Below are 22582 nucleotides of genomic sequence, written 5' to 3'. Positions count from 1 at the left end.
ACTGCACTTTAGAAGAGAGTATTTGCGCCAAGACTTCACCAGAAGGCTCATAGAAAGAAACCTCAGTTGAACCCCCTCCCAAAGTATTCAGTTATGTCAGGGCAATTATATCAGGGCTATATTGTTCTGCCTTGTGGTGGAGCAAGGCTCAACCAGGGTGTAGAATAAAAGTGGGGTTCAAGTAGGCCAGGCCAGTGTTCTGGTTGTGCTCTGGGGAACCCCAAGCTCTGTAGTTGCTCCAGCAGCAAAAAGGCTGAACTGAAACCTTTCATAGCCGTAGCTTGTTTGCATTTCACCTGAACTGGGAAACCTACAGTTAACAGTGTTGGAAGAACCAGGATGCTTAGCCAGCTTCAAGGGTACAGGTTAGTCTTCTTGCAAACCATAGCTTATCAAATTTGGACAGCATGGGTAACCATAGAAAGCATAGTGATGTAGTGGTTAGAGTGTTGGACTTGGTACCTGGGAGATGAGGGTTCGCCTCCCCACTCAGCCATGAAACTTCTTGGACCAGTTGCCTAACCTACTTCCCAGGGTCCTTATGAAGATAAACCAGGGAGGGGGAGAAGTTTTTGTGCCACCTTGAGCTCCTTGGAGGACAGGTGGGCTAGAAATGTAATAACAAGTAAATAAAATATAGCCAGTAGAAGGCTTCCAGGTAGATTGGTCGATTTACTTGTGTTTGTGGCCAAAAGAGCAATTCATATCTCTGCTTATTAAGCTAAGGTGTGATGATCCCAGGTGTGATCTGTTCCTTTAGTGGGAGGCTGCCTCACAACTGTGGCAGAATCCTGAGCGAGAAAAAGTCTTTGCTGTCATCAGGACCGTCTCCTGTAGGTCACGAGACTATTTGGTATCCCAGCTGTGTAATGGGGCAATTCTGTTTGCCTATGGAGGCTTCCTGATAATCCCCTCCAGATAGCCAAGATTATCAAGGAATCAGATACAATCTTGCTCCAGGTGCTCCATCAGAAACAGCCTTCCTATGACTCTGTTCCCCTTGACTTTACACTGTGGGCCTGTGTTTGTTTTGTAGTGGATGGGATCGATCCAAACTTCAAGATGGAACACCAGAACAAGAGAACTCCTCTCCATGCAGCAGCGGAGTCAGGACACATGGACGTTTGCCACATGCTGATCCAGGTTTATCCCAGTTTTTTAGGGTTTTTTTTGGGGGGGGGGTGTCAAGAGGGTGGGTGTGTTTCCTTGTCACTGCTCCTGCCAGTGCATCTCTCTGCCAACTCCCACTGCAGAAGCCCCGTCCCTGTCCAATCAACCAGTGGTTTCAGGTTTTCTATTCTTCCACTTAAACAGATGCTGAGCCTGTTCTAGTTTAGAAGGAACGTATTGCGAAATCCTGCTAGGGATGAGTCATGCTGATCTGGGACTTTAGTTAAGTGTGAATTGATAGGATGCTAAGGACCCCTCTGAGGTTTTCACAGGGTGTTTTGGCTGCCCTTTTAAAAGAGAGAATTAATTAACCTTTCAGCCTGTGTGGTATAGGTTAGAGTGCCAGACTAGGACCTGAGACACCCAGGTTTGAATCCTTATCCGGCCATAAGGCTGTGTGTGTGTGTGTGTGTGTGTTTTTTTTTTTTGTTTTTTTTTTATACAACACCCTTCACCCAAATATTATAGTGCAGTATAAAAACACAAAAAGCATAACATAACAACAACAAACACACCCACTCCCTGACACATATAAAAAGTCAAAGATTGCTTAATCAGCCAAAGGTAAAGAGGAAAGTTTTTGCCTGGTGCCTGGTAATAGATAACGAAGGCTCCAGGTGAGTCTCCCCAGGCAGAGAATTCCACAAATAGCAAATATGGAAGGCCACAGGTTAGCCTCCCCAGTGCACTAGATGAATGACAATGTGACTTACTCCATTTTGTGTTGATGAACTTCTCTGCTTTCGGGTCGCATTGGCCCAAGCCATAGGCTCAGGGGAACAGGAAGCTGCATATTTCTTAGTGACACAGGATAAGTTGTTAATCGGCCATGAGCCCAGCTGTGTGACTCTCTGCAGTAACTGTTACCATGTGTATCTGTCTTGGCACAGGCTGGCGCTAATATAGACACCTGCTCTCAGGACCAGAGGACCCCGCTTATGGAAGCAGCAGAGAATAACCACCTGGAGACTGTGAAATACCTCATCAAGGCTGGAGCATTAGTGGATCCCAGGGTACTGATGGCGTCTGGATTTTTTTATATCTAAGGTGGCAATGGTCTCATTGGCATGTCAGAATATGACTCAGTGCAAATGCTCAGGCAACACAGGCTCTGAGAGGAGAGAGCGGACACTTTGCTGCTCTGGCTGAGCTAAGCAGTGACTTTGCTATGTCATCATCAAAACCTGGGTTCATGGTTTAGATTTCCCCAGACTAACCACGACCCATAACCAGGGTTTGTCATATGCTTTGCAGCTTGTGGTCTGTCTGGAAGAGCTAAAGCACAATCCTTGGCTCCGATGACGTGCTAAACTGAACCTTATCTTTTGTCAGCAGAGTGACTGGGAGGAGGAAAGCAGCTGCAATCTCCTTTCTGAGAGTCCACACACTCGTGTGTGTGTGTTCTGAGACACTAATTGGCTTAGTGTGACGTGCAGACCAGGACATGGTGTGGTGTTCTGCCCTCATTTGCAATGAGCTACTTGTCGCAAGATTGCAGGTTGTTTGCAATCTTTTTTTAAAAAAAATGTCCTAGGACAGAGAATTTTAAAGCAGTTCCAGGGACTCTATTGGCTGATTGATTGATTCAATTTCTATACCGCCCTTCATCTAAGGATCACAGGGTGGTTTGCAGTATAAAAACACAAAAATAAATAACATAATAGCAAAGAAAACAATATGCTCTCTCCCCACAAGGTTTGAAAGGCCATAGGTTGTTTAATTAGCCAAAGGCCAGGGAGAGGAAGAATGTTTTTGCTTGCTGCCTAAAGATATGTAAAGAAGGGGCCAGGCAAGCGTCCCAGGGGAGAAGGTTCCACAGATGGGGAACCACCACAGAGAAGGTCCATTCTTGTATTGTTACCCTTCAGTCCTTGCATAGAGGGAGCATACTAAGAAGGGTCCAAATCAGTTCATTTGGGGAGGGTTTTGCCTTGCGGTTTTGCAGTCCTGAACCATTTCAGGCTTTATAGGTCAAAACCAGCACTTTGAATTGGTCCCATAAACCAAGTGGCAGCCAGTGCAGTTGGGCCAGAATTGGCCTTATATGCTGAAACCATCTTGCCATGGTGAGTATTCCGGCCGCTGAATTCTGCACCAGCTGAAGTTTCCAAACCATCATCAGAGACAGCCCCATGTATAACACATTGCAGTAATCTAACCTAGAGGTCTCAGAGCATGGACAACATATCAAACACACCCCTCATTTTTCCCTTTGCTGTTTCTTCCTTTTCGCTTGTGGCAAGCTGTAGCATGGATGACAACAGGCCAGTTTGTGCTCGCAGGCGGTCACCTAGCCATTCCCTCCAGCCTCAAGATTTTGAGATTTAGTGTGTGGGATACACCTGGGGCCATGGTAAATGCTAAGGACAGAGACCTGCACATTCCACCATGTTACTCTGCTGCTGCAAGAATTGCACTGGCTGTCAGTTAGCTACTGAAGGATAGCCTGATCTCACCCTCCACTGCCTCAGCCTGAGCAGAAAGGTCTGCCTTGGCAGGACATGAAAATGGATACAGCAATGAGGCCAGACACACCTCGGATGGGAGGGCATTCTGCACCATTGGGGCCACGAAAGAAAATGTCCCACATGCAATGCTGCTCCACAAACGTCACAGGGCAGCAGACATGCTAGCAGGACCTCCCTCTTTCTCTGAGTGGAAACATCTAGCCATTATTAAACTACGAGCCCATTAACCCTGACCATCGGCTGTGCTAGTTGTGACTGGTGGAAGCTGAGGTTTGGGAGCACCGGCTGCCAATTAGCCACCAGGCTAAATTCAAGGTGCTGCTCTCGCCCCTTATATACCCAGCCAATCAGTGTGCTCTGCAGGGGAGGGCTCTCACAGACACCAGGCTATCTTGCTCCCCATATGGAGGATAACAAGGAAAGTGTGGGGAAATCAACATCTGTTACCTTCACCACTTTTACTTCTGGCCCTGTCCACCTCTTGCATGTGGCCGCTAGAAAGTTGCCTAGAGAGGAGCACGGCCATCTGGCTGGCAAATCTTCCCACCCCTGCTATATAACAAAACCTGAATCTAGACTGGTTTATTCGTGTACAATTCCTGTAGCCTATTAATCATCCTTGAATGGTGACCTGATCTCTCTCTCTCTCTCTCTCTCTCTCTCTCTCTCTCTCTCTCTCTCTCTCTCACACACACACACACACACACACACACCCTGCAAAAAAAGCAGCCCATATGACTTCAATTGCTAATGAGCAGGAGTTAGTAGGAGAGCCAGAGATAATAGATTTCAGACAGGGGCAGCATGCCATGCCCTGCAGGTGGAGGTGAGCCTCTGAGGGATAGGGCTTAAGTTCCCTGGCGATCAGTGGATCAGTGCTGTGTGCATGGCTGCCAGAATGAGGTGGGCATGAGCGGCTGTGCTACTGAGGTGGTAGAATAGTCTCGTGTCACTTGAGGCTAAGAAGTGGGGGGAATCACATTTTTAGATGTGCCAGCTTAGGCTCGTTGATTTGGAAAGTGACCTTAGAGGTCCTCTATTCCAACCCTCTTCTCAACACAAGATGCATCTACAGCATTCCCAACAGATGACCATTCAGCCTCTGCTTAAATAACCTTCACCACCCTATCCTTAAACCAGTGCAGCAAGGGGAGACTGGCCTGAAAAGACTGGTGCACAGTAGCGCTTCTTGCCATCCCTGCTTTCTACCTGCTCATTCTGTTGCCTGTGTTTCTTCTCCTTTCCTGCAGGATATCCCACAATACCTCTTTAGCAAAGGGATTATCAAGGCATTACAGTCAACAGCCCCACCTCCTTCCTGTTTCCAGCCCAACAAGTATTTATATTTGCTCTGACAAAAAATGAAGTGTGACCGGTGGTGGAGCATCCACTTTGCATTCAGCAATAGGGCGTGTCAAATTTTTAAGCTTTCAGATTCCCCAAATGAGGGACGCTAAAAGGTTGTAACGTGACCCGGGAGTTCAAAATTTGTTTTAGTTAAATTAGTATAGTTTAGTTTTGCTTGCTAAGTAAAACGTGTGTAAAATTGCATAGGAATCATTTAAAATGATTGCCAAGTACCTGCAGTTATTATTATTATTACTATTATTGAGCGTTACCTGATATTCTCAGAAGATAACATAAAAATTCTTCAGTTTTCTGAAAGCAGTTTATGTTCCTTATCAAACGTAGACTTACCAGCTAAATGTTGTCCAATCACCAAAATAAAAGATTAAAATTCCTCACACCCCAAAACGTTTTTAAGACCCCTCCCTGAATAAATTTGCAAAAATTTAAGTTTTGCCCCTGATTGCAAGAGGGTTTCAATCCCTGGCATCAGTAGAGAAATGCCTGGAGGGCTGCTGCCAGTCAGTGTTGACAATACTGAGCTTGATGCACCAGTGGCCTGGGACTATATATATGTTCTCTTTGAGATGGGTCTCTAGCTCAGTGGTAGAGCATCTGCTTTGCCTCCAGAAGGTCCCAGATTCAATCCCTGGCATCTCCATGTAGTTCTGGGGCTGTCCCTTGCCTGAAATCCTAGAGAGCTGCTGCTAGTCAGTGTAGACAATACAGAACTAGATGGACCAGTGGCTTGAACTCTGCAATTTCTACTGCAAACGTATTGGGTTGAGGGCCTACACTCAGCTTGATGGGTCATATTATTTAGGCTCTGTCTTCCAGCGTGCTTTCTTCCAGAAATCCACACTGAAAACATACCAGTGACTTGAAGTGATACATATTCCTGCTTTTGTGTGTCCTTGTTCAGGATGCGGAAGGTTCCACCTGTTTGCACCTGGCAGCCAAGAAGGGCCATTACGACGTGGTGCAGTACCTCCTGTGCAACGAGCAGGTGGATGTCAACTGCCAGGTAAGCTGCTGCCCATACAGTCCTTCCAAAGCATCAGGACAATGAGCCGTGTGTGGCAGACACTTGCACACTCAGAAAAATGCCCCCTCCCTAGACTCCCATATGCTGGGATGGGGGACCCTTTCAACTTTAGGGCCACACTCCCTTCTGGGCAACCTTCCAAGGGCCATGTGCCACTGGTGGGCAGAGCCAGAGGCAAAAGTGAGTGGAGCTACTAATGTTGGTTTTACCTTAGCACAGTAGACTAGCTTCTACACAACCTCTCTGTCCTCCAACCAGGTGAGCAAGAGGCGCTATTAGAATTCAAGAACGTGTTCCAGCCAGGCTAAAACACTCAAGGAGGTTGCAAGGCAGGGCTGGTGAAGGGTGTAGCCTGGGGGAGAGTCCCAAGGGGCAGGACCTGAGGTTCCCCTTCCCTGCTCTGGGGTCTGGAGCTACGCAAGATAGGTATGGTAATACCACATTCTGCTGCTGGTGGAAGTGCAACATACCTGCGGACTGCAGCCTAGTAGTAGTAATAGAACCTGGAGATGTTCTGCATAGCCAACATTCTCCACTCCTGGACTGTCTTAATGCAGTACGGGAGCACACATGTTTGGAGTGATTAGTGCAACAGCCTGAAGTTTGCAGGCCTGAGGTTCCCCACACCTGGGCTGCCACCAGATGGAGCTTGGGGTCTGATCGAGCTGGGTTCTTCCTACATTCCCAGGATGATGGAGGCTGGACACCAATGATATGGGCCACTGAGTACAAACACGTTGAGCTGGTGAAGCTGCTGCTGGCCAAAGGGTCAGACATCAACATCCGGGACAATGTAAGTCTTGGGCTCTGCTCTGCTTAGTATTTGGTAGCAGTTTAAATTGTCAGGCCTGGTCAGACTGCAGTTTCCATCGTTGCTGGGGATGGTGGGGGTTGGAGTCTAGCAACATTTGGAGGGCACCAGGTTCCCCATCCATACTCTTTAAGAGCCCCCTGCCCCGCCCTCAGGAGGAAATGCATTTTCTAAATAGGGACATTCTCCATTCCTTACATGCAGTATAGAATGCTGCTCCTTAGACCCAGGGTGGGAAACCTGTGATCCGCTAGGTTCGCTCTTCAACTTTGGGTTGGGTCCCCAGATGTTGCTGCGTTTGTCATTCCCTCAATCTCCACCCAGTTTAGCTAATGATGAAGGATTATGGGAGTTGCAGTACAACACCTGGGGGCCCAGAATTCATGAATACTGCTCTGCGTGTTGCTGGACTATAGTTCTCGTCATCACTGGCCGCTGGTCAATCTGGCTGCTAGAAGTTATAGGCTGGCCACATTCCCTTGGGGCGGGGAAAACCCTTCCCAATTAACACTCTTCCTTGTATTGAGAACCAGGATTGGCCCAGGGATTGTGGTTCAGGGAAGAGGGGAACCTTTTTCAGCTCAAGAGCAGTGTTGGGCATTATAACAAGAGCAACTCAGAGCCTGTTTACTCAGGAGTAACTTTTGCCATGTTTGGCAAGGCTTACTCGCCAGCAAGGGCTATAGGTTTGCACAAATCTTTCAGGTGGAACAGTGAGTGGGTTGGCATCTGCCTCTGATTCAAGGGTGGGGATTTTTTTTATCTCGGCCAAAGGTCCACATTCCTTCTGGGCAGCATTCCTGGAAGTATATACACAAGTGGTGAGTGGAGCCAGATGCAAAAGTAGGTGGAGGGACAAATGCACATTTTCCCTTTGCACAAGAGGCTAGATTCCACACAACTCATAAACTCCTTCTCTGTCTTCCATGCAGACAAGCAAGAGGCATGGTCAGAGTCCAACAAGGCCCCTGGACTTCAAGTTCCTCACCCATGGCCTATACATATGCATTTGTCTGTGCACAGGTCTCTCTTTAGACTAATGCCAAACAAACAGACAGGTAGTAAGGTGGCGGTGACACACAGGTGTGTCAGGGGCCCTGGTCAGCGCCAAGGTCCTACTTCTCCCATGTCCACAAGAGCATTTGTCTGGAAAGCCTGTATTTCAGTATCAACAAGGTTATGCCTTGAACACCAGGCTGGCAGAGGAAGCACAGAGCAGACACAACCACTTCTGTTGCCACTGAACATCTCTGCAGGATGAGGCTCATTTGCTGAGTCTCATTGAGATGGGGGAGCAGAGCCCTCAAGGAAAACACCCTCTCGCTCCAGGGCCTAGCTGCTAACAGCTTTGGCCTATGATGTGATAGGGAAGACGAGATTTGGTCTTGTTTCTGTTCCTCCACTCCCACCCTGTGAAAGATTTGTCCTAGTAGAGCCCTTAATAATAGCCCAGGAGGGGTTCCAGGCAGCTCTCCAGAGCTGAGCAACAGTAGAAAAATCCACAGGCTCAAATGATTAAAAAAGCCCTTTTCTGCAGCAGGCCAATCAGTATTCAAATCTTTCCAGATCTGGAGGGAAACTTTGCAGCCAGGAGCAATCAAGGGTTGCCCAGAGGCAGCCTCTGACTGAGGATGGTGGAGGCACTGCTGCCTCCCTCCATCCCTCTACAAATTTGCCAGCTGCTGGCCCCCCTAGGGGGACTTGTCTTTTCGAGACTTCCACGGGTGTCCTACATGTCTGGGTCACACAGTTCCTCTGCTAATACCTTCGTGTCTGTGGCAGCGTCTCCCCATGGATTCACCCAGATCATGCTGCGACCTGCAGACAAATGACTCATCTGTCCTTATAAGGCAATGAGGGCAGCCCTCGCTTCAAGCTTCCCCCTCCCCCACCATCCTCAGTGAACTCGGAGGCGGCTGTTGCTGGGAGCTCCCTGCCTCACATGCCTGAAAGCACAGCTTGAGCAGCCTAGAAAAGGCAGCCCACGTACTGCAGGGAACAAGAGCTTAAGGACAGGGTAGTCCCCCCCCTCCCTGGTGCCAAGGATGAGCACACTAAACTTTCTGTCCTCCCCCCTGCCAAATTTCCAGGAGGAGAACATTTGTTTACACTGGGCTGCTTTTTCGGGGTGCGTCGACATTGCGGAAATTTTGCTGGCTGCTAAGTGTGACCTGCACGCAGTGAATATCCACGGAGATTCCCCACTGCACATCGCGGCCCGAGAGAACCGCTACGAGTGTGTGGTGTAAGTATGCCCCACCCCCCAGGAGTCCCCCCCTCTCCCTTCATTGCCCTCCTCATGGGCAGGGGGGAGGCTCCCGGGATGGACGGGCAAGGGTGATGCCTTGTGGTACCTTCCCATTTCTTCCACTCAGCCTCTGCTGAACATGATAAAGGTAAAGGGACCCCTGACCATTAGGTCCAGTCGTGGCCGACTCTGGGGTTGTGGCGCTCATCTCGCTTTATTGGCCGAAGGAGCCGGCGTACAGCTTCTGGGTCACGTGGCCAGCATGACTAAGCCGCTTCTGGCGAACCAGAGCAGCGCACGGAAACACCGTTTACCTTCCCGCCGGAGTGGTACCTATTTATCTACTTGCACTTTGACGTGCTTTTGAACTGCTAGGTTGGCAGGAGCAGCTGAACATGATAGAGGTGTATAAAAGCTTTCCCCAAATGCACAATTTTGTACACTAAAAAGTTTTTCTTAGTCTCACAACACCGGAAAAGCTGAGCATTGAAGAAACAGTTTTTATCGAGCCACGCCTACTGTACCTATCTATTTCTTTCACGGCCGAACCAAAACTCCTTTAAATTTCTTTCTTATTGTGGCTTTAAAAGGGGTTGGGGGATGACACAGCACATATTTGGAATTCGCTTCCACAATAGGTAGTGATTACCTCCAGTTTAGATGGCTTTGAAAGAAGGTTAGACAAATCCATAGAGGAGGAGTAAGTCAGTGGCTGCCAGCCACAATGGCTACGTTCTCCCCTCCACCGTCAGAGGCAGTGTACCCGAGAATTGCAAGTTGAGAAACCCCTGTTTCACTCAGGTCCTGCTTTGGGCTTGTTGTCAATCTTTTTTATTAAATGATTGCACACAGGGTAGACGTTTAAACATTATATCTCAGTCTGAGAATTGTGCATTCAAAGGCCAAGTGCATGGCCTCAGGCAAGCCACTTGAATCTGAGCATGAAACAAGGGTATTTATGTAATATATACTGCTTTCACTGTCAGAGGCAGTATGCCCATGAATACCAGTTGCTGGGAATCGCAAGCGGGGATAGTGCTGTTGCACCCAGGTCCTGCTTGCAGGCTTCCCATTGAGGCATCTGTTTGGCCACTGTGAGACCAAGAGACAGGACCAGAAGGACCTCTCGACTGATCTGGCAGGGCTCTTACGTTCTTAAAAATGCCAAAAGTCAGGAAGAGAGCAGTGCTTTGCTATTTGCTTTTGTTAAAAAACTCTGGCATCGGAGCAGTACATTTGACTGCCATTCTGCAAACAGTTGCAACCAATAGTGCTGCGATTTCTGCCACTGGAGGGCAAAGCAGCCTTAGGTTGCCCCCTAAGTGTTTATCAAGCAGGCAAACCTCCAGATGCTAATGTTATTGCTCATGTATCAGGTCAGACTACCTGGGCCTTTAGCGATGGGGAGCCTGTGCTCCCTCTGCCCCCAAATGCTGTTGGACTACAGCTGTCACCATCCCTAACCATAGAGCAGTGGTTGTCAATCAGTGCTCCTCAGCACCCTGGTGTGCCTTGAATGATAGTCAGGTGTGCTGCAGGCAGCACTGGCCTCCATCCCTCCTTCCTTCCCTCCCTCTTCTGATGCCCCCTTGTGTCTCTACCTCCCAGAAGCTCTCACGGCTGTTCATTGCAGTGGCCCTGGCTACAAGCTCCCTAAGTGAATGGTGCCATTGCTGCCTCCTGAGATGAGTAAGTTGCTGGCCTCACATTCAGCTGCCTTTGACCAGGGGCATCCACTTCCCAGGTCCCTGTGAGGTGGCGTGAGGAAGTGCCTCTCTTTGGGGTGCCTTAGAGACCAGGGACTGCTGGTGTAGTGGCAGCAACCACCACCACTGCTGCAACTACTCCCAAGGAGTGGAGAGGAGAAGAGGCAAAGCTGAAGGAACCCTTCACAAGGGAAAGAGGCAGGAGGGTGCCAGCTCTGCAGGCAAGGGGCAACATAACTGGGCTCCTGAGGCGTGAGTGTGTTTCTTCACAGGAGAGCAACAGAAAGAATGTAGTTGGTCAAGGGACCCATGGACTCAGAAGGGTTGAGAACCTCTGCCATAGGCCATGCTGACTGTGGTTCATGGGAGTCAGGCATCCAATAAGATTCAGAGAGCCTCCCCTGTGATAGAGCAGTTGGCCACCTAAAACATGGAAAGGGCTTCCTCTTAGACAGGTCCATTTCAACTGTGTGAAGGGGAATGGCTGGAGCACAGTGGTGGAACACATGCTTGGGATGCAGAAGAAGGTCCCCCAGGTTCAAGGGCTTAGTGCAGCCTCCCCCAATCTGGTGTCTTCCAGATGTTGGAATGCAACCCCTCTCCCATCATTCCTGGCTACTGACGCTGATGGGAGCTGCAGTCGAGCAGCACTTAGAGAGCACCAGGTTGGGGAAAGGTGGTGCACGTTTTGAAGTCCAGTGCCTCTTGGTGACTACTCCTCTAGCCACCCAAGGAGAGTTAGGCAGGCAGCTGTATTGATCCATTAGATACATTGATAGGCTTCATTGTGTATAATATACAGCAATTCTGCACAATCCTGTGAAGAGTTATCTGGGTATATGCTACATTGAATTCAGTGGTGATTCCTTCTGACTGCACAATTAGAGGGACCTCACTCCAGGCCTCTCTGTCTGACCACTGGAACGCTCTCTGCGTCATTCCACTTTTAAGCTGCCTTATACTGAGTCAGACCATTGATTCATCTAGCTTGGCATTAACTAAGCTGACAGCTCTCCAGGCTTTCAGGCAGGGAGACCACCCCAGCCCTACCTGGAGAGGCCAGAGATTGAAACTGGGACTTTCTGTGTGCAAAATAGATGCTCTAACCACTGAGCTATAGTGGTGGTGGTGGTGATGTTAATTTTATTTGTACCCCATCCATCTGACTGGGTTGCCCCAGCCACTCTGGGCGGCTTCCAACAAAGTAAAAAAACACAGTAAGATATCAAACATTAAAACTTCCCTATACAGGGCTGCCTTGAGATGTCTTCTAAAAGTCATATATAAAGATAGCTGCTAGATGACTTAGGGCTACATTAGTTTCACATCTTTTTGACTCCCACCCTCTTTCCCCCTCATCTTGCAGCCTCTTTCTTTCACGTGGTTCGGACGTTGCCCTGAAAAACAAAGAAGGCGAAACTCCCCTGCAGTGTTCGAGCTACAACAGTCAAGTCTGGGTTGCTCTGCAAATGAACAAGACCCTCAAGGATTCGATACCTGACAAGCCCATGCAGGTGGAGAAGATACTGAGCAGGTGTGAGAGGTTTGCCTGCCCCACCCATAGGCCACTGCCCAATGCCGATGCAACTCTGGAGTGCCCTAGTGACAAGCTTAATGTTGGGCAACCAAATGTGTAATTCAAAAAACAGGGATCTCTGGTGGCAAAGGGTCATTCAGAGAGTCTTGGCTACAGATTTTCTAGTTTGGAAACACCAAGATGAAATGTCAGTATGCTCTGCCTCCCCAGTCAGAGACAGTGATGCTTCTGAATATCAGTTGCTGGAAACCACAGTAGTGGGAGAGTGCTCTTGTCCTCTGGTCCTCCATGCAGGTTTCCCACAGGAGTCCAGGAGGCTACTATGAGAAGAAGATGCAGGACTAGATGGGCCATTGTCCTGCTCCAACAGGGTTCTTCTTCAGTAATTAAAAGCAATGTCATACTGGTTCATTTATTGCTTTAGGACAGGCATAGGCAAACTCAGCCCTCCATATGTTTTTGGCCTACAACTCCCATGATCCCTAGCTGGCAGGACCGGTGGTCAGGGATGATGGGAATTGTAGTCGCAAAACATCTGGAGGGCTGAGTTTGCCTATGCCTGCTTTAGGATGACTCTGAGTTGTACCCAACTAAGTTCTATTAGAGTAGACCCATTGGAATGAATGGATTTGTTGCATCCATTGGTTTCAGTGGGTCTACTCTAAGCAGCCCTAGCACTGGAGACAATACACAGGGAAGTGCTCTCGCTTTGTGTATCTTTTATTCTTGTAGTTTAAAAGTGATTATTTTCTTCTCCCTGCTGCGACAGAGACATTGCCCGGGGTTATGAGCGGATCCCGATTCCTTGCATCAATTCTGTCGACGTCGAGCCCTGTCCTAGCGACTACAAATACGTTTCGCAGAATTGTGTGACGTCCCCCATGCACATTGATAGGAACATTACTCATTTGCAGGTTAGACAGGCTGCTTGCAGCTACCTTTTTGATCTTCCCTTTTTTCTTTTCTCTCTCCTGCTATTTATATGATAGCCCACTTTGCACACGTTTCTTGAGGTGGCTTATGAAGAAAAGAAAGGAAGGCATACAATGTCCAGAATGAATGAATGAATGAATCTTTAATTGCATCAGCCATCGGCCATAGCAATAAAACAAAAATACGATATACAGTACAATGTCCAGAGTTTAAAACATAGATTGAAAACCCCAAAGCAGCATTCATGGTGCAAAAGCCCTCCTGAAATAAAAACTGTTTGGACTTAACACCTGAGATTTCTCCCCTTTCTCCTTGTCGTGAAAGAGGGTGCTCTCTGCTCAGTTCACACCTGAGCAGGCTGCTCAATCCCCTCCTCCTCTTTCTTGTCTACTCCCTTTACTCCTTTGCAGTTTGTGTGGGAACTGATGCACTCAGTTTTTCTTCCTCTGTCATCTCCTTTTGGAACTTAGGAGCTCATCATGGAATGTGAATATAGAATAGCCAGTTCCACCTACCCTCCTCCCAATGTCTATTATGGCTCAAGCTGTGGAGCAGGTTAAGAACGGGACTGGAGCAAAACGGGGCTTGTAGACGGTCAGATGATTGGCGGCAGCTGCATAACCCTGCGCACAGCACTTTGGAAATGCTGGCGATCAGCTGATCATTGGGGATTGTGGAGTGCTGTGCCCTTGCAGCCCTGGACAGGCAAAGATGAGTCCTCTTATGCCCTTGCAGTGTGAGGTGATTGGCAGGCAGTTTTACACCACCTGCCTTTCAGACTTGGGCTGCAGTGGGTGAAGGAGCTCAGGATCCACTACCACTTGGAATCCAGTTCCTCAGCCCTGATCTAGAATAAGATTGCAGAATACAGATGTCCATCCTGACAAATGTCCATTGCCTTCCTAAAACCCTCACCCCACTAACGGGGCCCCAGATATTTGGTATTTCCCCCATCTGACAGAGAGCTTGAGCTCCAGAACCTTCATTGGCTTTTACATCAGGATCCCTCCTCCTTTTTAATACCCTTTTATCCAGCACTACGCACTAGTGACATGCAAAGCCTACACGATGCTTCTTCGTAGATCAACTAGCTGGGCCCCACAAGCCCTATGGTGGGTCAGCTCCTTGCAGGCCGGCATCATGCAAACGTTTGGATTATAGGCACATACACACACGTGTGACTTGCTGCTTCTTGCTTCTTTTGCTTGCAGTACTGTGTGTGCATAGACGACTGCTCCTCCAGCAACTGCTTGTGTGGACAGCTGAGTATGCGCTGCTGGTATGACAAGGTGAGGACATTTGCCTGCTTTCTCAGCTTTGTGGATTTGGAGGGTGTGGGTGGTGGGACTGGGGGGATCACTACTGCTCAGGCCTAGGGGGGAGCTCCTCTTCCCTGTTAAGAGAAGGGGAATCCTCAGATGGGTTATCTCTCCCACTTGCAAATTAAGTTGTTCTTACTCCTCCAAGTTCCACCCTGCCTAGTGCAATGTGCAGGGTCAGCTGAAAGACATAATCCTTTCCCCTTGAAATGCATAGTTTGATTTCCTAGGGGAGTCACAGAGGGTTTGAGGCTTGATTTGGACTCATTGCTTCTGCAGAAGAATCTATGAGAATGCTTGTGGGCAGTATTGAGGGGGTAGGAGACATACAGGTGAGATGTTGGGGAGCAACAGCAGCACTGTAGCTCTTTGGGGGAAGGTGAGCAGAAGCTTTTTCAGAGGCAGGGCTGTAGCTCAGTGTCTGTGCTTCTGCTTTGCCTGAGGAAGGACCCAGGTTCAGTCCCCAGCAGCAGCTCCAGGTTGGGGTAGAAAAGTACCCCACCTCTGAAGGCTTGTAGCACAACTACCAGTCAGTGTAGACAGTACTGAGCTAGATGGACCAATGAACTGAGTCAGCATAAGACAGCATTATGTGCTCCTATGTCTTTAAGTACGCTATGACTTGAGGGAAGGGATGTAGATCAGTGGTAGGACCTCTTCTCTGCAAGAAGAAGAAGAGGAGTAGTTTGGACTTGATATCCGCTTTATCACTCCCTTTAAAAGGTAAAGGTAAAGGGACCCCTGACCCTTAGGTCCAGTCGTGACCGACTCTGGGGTTGCGGTGCTCATCTTGCTTTATTGGCCGAGGGAGCCGGAGTACAGCTTCCAGGTCATGTGGCCAGCATGACTAAGCCGCTTCTGGCGAACCGGAGCAGCACACGGAAATGTCATTTACCTTCCTGCTGGAGCTGTACCTATTTATCTACCTGCACAACCTAGCTTTCGAACTGCTAGGTTGGCAGGAGCAGGGACTGAGCAACGGGAGCTCACCCCGTTGCGGGGATTCGAACCGCTGACCTTCTGATCGGCAAGTCCTAGGTTCTGTGGTTTAACCCACAGCGCCACCCGCGTCCCGTATCACTCCCCTTAAGGAGTCTCAGAGCTGCTAACAATCTCCTTTCCCTTCCTCCCCCACAATAAACACTCTATAAGGCGAGTGGGGCTGAGAGACTTCAGAGAAGTGTGACTAGCCCAAGGTCATGCAGCAGCTGTATGTGGAGGAGCGGGGAAGCGAACCTGGTTCACCAGATTACCAGTCCACCGCTCTTAACCACTACACCACGCTGACTCAAGGCCACAGGTTCAATGCAAGGCATCTCAAGGTAGAGCTCGGAGTGACTCTAGTCAAATGCTGTAGAGCTGCTGCCAGTCAGTGTAGACTTCTCAGCTAGGTGGACTAGTGGTCTGACTCAATATAAGATTGATTCTTATGTTTACTTGAGGAGCAGGCCGGATGCCCTGGACCAGGATAGACCAGAGCTGTGGCATAAGTCCTCATTCTTCATAAAACATTGCAATTCTTCCTGTGCACAAATGTGCACCTAATGCACCCCTTGTCCACTTGCCCTCTCTGCAGGATGGCCGGCTCCTGCCGGAATTCAGCACTACCGAGCCGCCTTGGATCTTTGAGTGCAACCATGCCTGCTCGTGTTGGAGGAATTGCCGGAATCGTGTGGTGCAAAATGGACTCCGGTAAGACAGTTAATACTGGTTTTTTTGGGGGGGGGGGCTGCTCACCCTGTTCTGTGACTGAGAGGCAGTGGGGGATAGTGGTAGGAGCAGGAGAGCCTGCAGCCCTCCAGATATCATTGGACTCCACCTCCTTTCAGCCCCAGGCAGTGTGTGACCTGATGATCAGGAATGATGGGAGCTGTAGTCCAGCAAATATTTGTGACTGCTGGTTTGCAGTGCTGGACTAGGACCAGGGACACCCAAGCTCAAATGGTGCGCTGGGGATAGCAGAGACATTGAAACAGATGGACATCACTCACTTGAATACTTCAATATCAATGGATCTACTTTGAGTGGAACTTGAATGGGCACATCTCTCAGCCTTGGGATTTAGAGAAAATTGCTTATCATGAGGGAAGAATCACATGTACCATCCTGAGTTCCTTGAAGGATATAGTTACCTAAAACCCAAGGAGAGTTTTTGAAATTGAAAGGAAGTGGGGACCAGGAAGCCAAAATGCCCTGGGTCACTGTTGTGAACCAAAGCAAATTCTGAAGGTTGACTAGGATGAGGAAATGAGCGGATTGTTAGAGCTGCTGGGATATTCTTGTCATGCCTTATCCTGGCCCCACTTAGCCATTTCCTCTGACAGGGCCTTAACAATTAACAACAATAATTGCAATAATGGTACTTTTATGGTACAGTGGTACCTCAGGTTACATATACTTCAGGCTACATACGCTTCAGGTTACAGACTCCGCTAACCCAGAAATAATACCTTGGGTTAAGAACTTTGCTTCAGGACGAGAACAGAACTCGTGCTCCAGCGGCGCGGCGGCAGCAGGAGGCCCCATTAGCTAAAGTGGTGCTTCAGGTTAAGAACAATTTCAGGTTAAGTGCGGACCTCCGGAACGAATTAAGTACTTAACCCGAGGTACCACCGTATAATTGAAAGATGCACTCTCATTCCATCTGAGTCTGTGGTGGAATTTGTAACCTTTTGCTCACTGTGCTTTTGATACTTGCCTCTGTCAGCTGGACGGATGCCCTCAGTATTACTATATGTAATTGCATCATTACTGTATTTTGATCACCCTGTTGAATGTGTGCTTTATCACCTCCTGATGTATATGATTTTCCTTGCCTTTTTAAAAAAAAAAAGGGGGATCCTGGGTGCTTTTAAATGGAACTGTTCTATCACGGATATTTTAATTATTTGTTTAATTATTATCTCTCCTACACGGTCGATTTAGGCAGAGGGAGGGAGAGCGGCCACCCCAAGAATCGCCCACTAAGCTTTGTAACCGGGTTGAGATCAGAAGCTGTTGCAAGTCCAGCACCTCCAGCCTCTACTAGTTGCTTATCTCATCCTAACCTTCGTTGCCAGGTTTTGAAGCCCTTTGTGCGAGGCTTTAAGCTGTACATTTGCCATCTTCATTTCTTGTGTTGATTCGAGAAATGCCCTGGGCCTTCCTTTTAATGTATTTTGAAGGCATTTTCAGGGCTTTGGTGTAGGAATGCTTAAACTGAGGTGCCGGCGGCAGAGGAGGGGGGAACTTCCAGTTAGGCTGACGCTGCAGGTGTATTCTAAGGTGGTCTTGGGATTTCTACAAATCCAGCAGAATAGCTTAAAATGCAGCAACATTTCCCCTTCATCCCTCTGCTCCTTTCTCCAGTTATAAAAATGTAGCTTTGAAGCAGGATTCTGTTCAAATTCCAGACACCTTCTTGATAGTGTGGTTTGTTTTAAGCCAGCACACTAGACTGCTATGGACTGATGGTTTGACGCCCTTCTCAAAACAATCATCTTCATAGAATCATAAGAGTTGGAATGGGTCCCAAGGGTCATCTAGTGCAATGCAGCAATCTCAACTAATGCATCCATGACAGATGGCCGTCCAACCTTTGCTTAAAAACCTCCAAAGAAATAGTCCACAGCCTCCCAAGGAAGTCCGTTCCTTAAGTTCTTCCTAGTGTTTAGTAGGAACCTCCTTTCTTGTAACTTGAAGCCCTTGATTCGCGTCCTACCCCTCCGGAGCAGGAGAAAAGAAGCTTGCTGCATCTTCCTTGAGACTTTGGATGATAGCTATTGCATTTCCTCTCGCCTCTTTTCCAGGCTAAACATACCCAGCTCTTTCAACCGTTCCTCATAAGGCTTGGTTTCCAGACCCTTCATCATCTGGGTTTCCCTCCTCTGCCAGTTTGTCAATATCCTCCTTAAATTGTGGTGCCCAGAACTGGTTGCAGGACTCCAGGACATTATACTTCTGCTGATACTGTCTAGAATAGCATTAGCCCCCCCCCCCTTTTTAATTTTTGCTGCTGTATCACATGTTGACCCATGTTAAGCTTTGGTCTACAAAGACCTCTAGATCCTTTTCACATGTACTACCTGACGAGCCAGGTTCCCCCCTTCCTGCATTTGTGCAGCTGGTTATTCCTGCTTTTAATTCTTACTCTTCCCTTTTATCAGATTGTAAATATTGCCTTTTTACTTGGAAGTGAGTCCCGCTGAGTTTATTGCATAGGATTGTCGCCTTAATGAACAAGGGAACCTACAACAAAATGTTACAGTGTAAGGTTGGCAGCCAGCCTGTTCTTCCAGGATTCTCTATTCCAACCCCACCCACTCCTGCTCAATTTTGCATTTCACTTAAAACATGCAACATCTGGTGGCCGCTGAGCAAACTCAGCCCACATTGGACTCTGACTCTCTCTCTCTCCCTCCCTCTCTCTCTCTCTCTCTCCCTCCCTCTCTCTCTCTCTCTCTGCGTTTTTCTGTTTCATTACGCATTCCTCTCCCCATATTCTTTCTACTTCTGCTAACATGGGGGTCCCTCCACATGCTGGCAAACTGGGAATATCACTCAGTCACGCAGTTTAGGACATACCACACCTTTCCTCAGGAGAGTTTCTTTTTCTTTGAGAAAAATAAGCCTTTCACGTAAATGTAAACTAAGCTTTAGTAATAAAGAAAACTACAACAAAATAACATGATGAGAGAAGCCAAACATGAGGCAAGTTTGAGGCAAGAAACAAGAAGAGGCAGTTGGTTCCTCATAACTGACACTCTCAACTGAACACACCCTGAAGAGAGGGGCTGATTCTGGAGCAAAGCACACAAGCCCCGCCCACCAGACACCAGGCACTCTACTATTCAAATTAGGCCCAAGTGTTTTTCTTACAGGGACACACCATAGAAGTGGATTCTGGAAGTGTTGATGCTAGGGAAGCCATATCGGCTTCCTGCAATGATCTGCAAATATTTGAAGAATTTCAAGCGGGGGGGGGGGGGGGCATAGATAAAACCAAGAGAAAGATTGTGTAGGTGGCACATCAAGAATTATTCCTTGAAGGCAGCCTACATGACTCACCTGAATTCTGATCGGTAGCAGAGACTGGATTCTGTTTTGAGTGTTTGGCTGGGAGAGTAAACTAGTCTGAAAATGAGTCCTGTGGGCTGCAGGCTGGCAAACAGCTTCAAGACATGTTGAAGAAGAAGAAGTGTCCAACTGAGTTCAGCTCAGAGTAGACCCGCTAAAATGAATAGATCTAAGCAAGTCATGTTCATTATTTTCAGTGGGCCTTCTCTGAGTAGGACTAGCATTGGGTGCAGTCCAAAATAAAATGAAAATTATTGGTTTCTGCATCAAATATTCAAGTTACTTTCAACTGGAAACACAAGTCCACAGAAATTAATCTGGCTGTTTCTGTGACACACATTGCCTCTGTTCCATGTAAAGCTGACATTACTTTATGCTGCAATTTTAGCTCGTGGGATAGTTTTTAAAACAGTTGGTTTTCTGATATTCCAGTTTTTAAACATGTTGACGTTTATTTTACAATTTTTCATATAAATTTTACATTCTTTAGGTTTCATCCAACAGCCTTTTCAGAATAGGCCTGTTGAAAATAATGGGCACAACTAACTTACACCCATTAATTTCGGGGCATCTGCTCTTTAAGTAGAACTTAGTTGGACACAACTTTGAACCCTCAGAGGTTTTGTTTGCAGCTAAGCAGGGAATTAATTCTGTTAAATCTACAAATGCATTTTTAAAAAATTGAGTGCAAGTTCTCACAGGGTTGATCTTTGCCTTCCAGGATTCGATTACAGCTTTATCGGACGCAGAAGATGAGCTGGGGCGTGCGGACAATGCAGGACATTCCACTGGGGACCTTTGTTTGCGAGTGAGTGCCTTGCCTTTAGAAAAAAAAACTGTTGGAAGCGTGAGCCAGTGTGGTGTGAGAGCCAGTGTGGTGTAGTGGTTAAGAGCGGTGGACTCGTAATCTGGTGAACCGGGTTCGATTCTCTGCTCCTCCACATGCAGCTGCTGGGTGACCTCGGGCCAGTCACACTTCTCTGAAGTCTCTCAGCCCCACTCACCTCACAGAGTGTTTGTTGTGGGGGAGGAAGGGAAAGGAGGATGTTAGCCACTTTGAGACTCCTTAAAGGGAGTGAAAGGCGGGATATCAAATCCAAACTCTTCTTCTTCTTCTTTCAACATAGTAGGAAGAGAGAACTCTCCTTAAAGCTTGTGTCACAAGGGCTTAGCCTTGCAGCGCCCCCCCCCCCCCAAACACACACTTGCTTACTCAGTCTCTGACCCTTCTGTATGTGGACCCTTGAGTTTTAGCCCATGTGCCATTATTCTCATATCTTGGAAGAGACCATGGAATGTGGGTTCAAGGTCTCATATTCACCTTGGGCTCAGGTTTTATCCAGTTGTCGTATGGACTTGGAAATATCTCAGGCAAAAATTCATTCCCCATAAGAACTGTTTTCTGTGGCTGTTCTCTGCCCTCTCTTTAACGATCAGGCAATCAATAGGAATGCTGTTGAAATAAATAAATAAATTCTGCAAGGTTGCCAAGTGCCATTCACCAGCAACTTACGTGATCTGTTGCACTACCTAGTATGTGACAGTGACAAACACCTTGTGTGGTGGGTAGTGATGCACGTGCACACTCACTCACTCACCCTCCCAGTTCACTGCAACTAGTTGCCCATGGGCTTAAAACAGGGGTAGGCCACATGCTGAACCACCCCCGCCCTGGTCCACTGCTAACCATGCTCCTCATTGTCCTTGTTGCTTTCTGTTCAGCTGCTCTCTGAAAGTAGGGCAAGTGCTTGTGGGGCACCTCAGGCCTGGGGACCAAATGTAGCCCATCACACTTCTCTATCTGGCCTTTGAGACACTCTCCAGGCTGCATCCCTTCTGGCCATGCCCTGTGGACTGTGATAATGCCTCTTCTTTCCCTGCGCGGAGAGGTGTATGAGAGTGGAAACCTTTAATTTTTGCATGGCTTTGAATGTGGCCTGATTCATAAAAGGCATACCACCTCTGGTTTGTGGCCCTCGAGAAGACTGCCCATGAGGGGATGTGGCCCCCAGGCTGAAAAACATTCCCTAACCCTGTCTTCATTCAGCCTTGCTTCCAGAGCCTCCTTTTCCTAGAGTAAAAAGAAATATCAAGTGCCCCTTGTGAAACCTGGTTCTTCAGCACAGCCTTAGGAAGGTTTGCTGCATTAGAAATTGGCCATGTTTTTACCCTGGGAGTCTCAGAAAGCTCTTCTTGGCCATCATTTGTTTCCCTTGGACTATCTTAAGTGGAGAGGAGATTAATCACGTTGATGTCTGGAGCCTGCCTGCTCTGGTGATTAATGAGCCTTCCTGGTTCTGCCCTTCACATCAGTGCAGGGCGCCTTTGGTTTTAGCGGCTAATCGCTCTCCCGCATTTGATGTCATAATCCTCTGCGTGACATCACATCTATTTCCGTGGAGAAGAAAAGGAAGCACAGTGCCTGTGTTGGAAGTGTGGGCCTTCAATAACAGAAGGGGACAACTGGCTGTGAACTCATACATGTGGACTTCATACATACAATACTTTGTGGAGTTGAGAAGGGAGACCGTTTGCTTCCTTCTGTCCTGTTTTACGAATAAGAACATAACAAAGAGCCCTGGTGGATCCACATCTGCTCCAGCGTCCTGTTTTCACAGTGGCCAAGCAGATACCCCAGTGGAAAGCCTGCAAAGCAGGACCTGAACACAGCAGCAGTACTCTCCCAACAATTGGCAGTCAGAGGCAGTAGAGGCAGAGCATACCCACTGCAGCTAGTAGCAGTTGACAGCCATGAATTTGTTTTACTCCTTTTAAACCCACCCAACCTGGTGGCAGTGGGTTCTATTAGCTTCCAACATTCAGCTTCATTGGGTGGTCCCAGGTTCTGGTATTTTGGGAGAGGGAGAAATACCGTATTTTTCGCTCTATAGGACGCACTTTTCTCCCTCCAAAAATTAAGGGGAAATGTATGTGTGTCCTATG

At 48.0% G+C, this 22582-nt stretch overlaps 2 protein-coding genes across 20 annotated transcripts in view; one reads left to right on the top strand and one right to left on the bottom strand.

Moving 5' to 3' along the window:
- SLC31A2 (solute carrier family 31 member 2) overlaps positions 1-22582 on the bottom strand; it is a 989995-nt gene that overhangs the window by 316343 nt on the left and 651070 nt on the right. The window lies entirely within an intron of this gene.
- Positions 1-22582, top strand: part of EHMT1 (euchromatic histone lysine methyltransferase 1) — a 139884-nt gene that overhangs the window by 108146 nt on the left and 9156 nt on the right. For 18 of the 19 annotated variants that reach the window (XM_077922313.1, XM_077922312.1, XM_028714986.2 and 15 more), the window contains 10 exons: positions 1037-1143; positions 2061-2183; positions 5908-6009; positions 6719-6823; positions 8932-9086; positions 12162-12329; positions 13102-13246; positions 14477-14554; positions 16161-16276; positions 20361-20447. In XM_077922313.1, the coding sequence (XP_077778439.1) occupies positions 1037-1143; positions 2061-2183; positions 5908-6009; positions 6719-6823; positions 8932-9086; positions 12162-12329; positions 13102-13246; positions 14477-14554; positions 16161-16276; positions 20361-20447 (1186 nt within the window). The remainder of the gene's footprint in view (positions 1-1036; positions 1144-2060; positions 2184-5907; positions 6010-6718; positions 6824-8931; positions 9087-12161; positions 12330-13101; positions 13247-14476; positions 14555-16160; positions 16277-20360; positions 20448-22582) is intronic. The other variant, XM_028714981.2, reaches the window with a different exon arrangement.

Source organism: Podarcis muralis, chromosome Z (assembly GCF_964188315.1).
Source record: "Podarcis muralis chromosome Z, rPodMur119.hap1.1, whole genome shotgun sequence".
NCBI classification, from domain to species: domain Eukaryota; kingdom Metazoa; phylum Chordata; class Lepidosauria; order Squamata; family Lacertidae; genus Podarcis; species Podarcis muralis.
The sequence above is the reverse complement of the archived record's forward strand: the minus strand, read 5'-3'. Positions and strand labels throughout refer to the sequence as shown.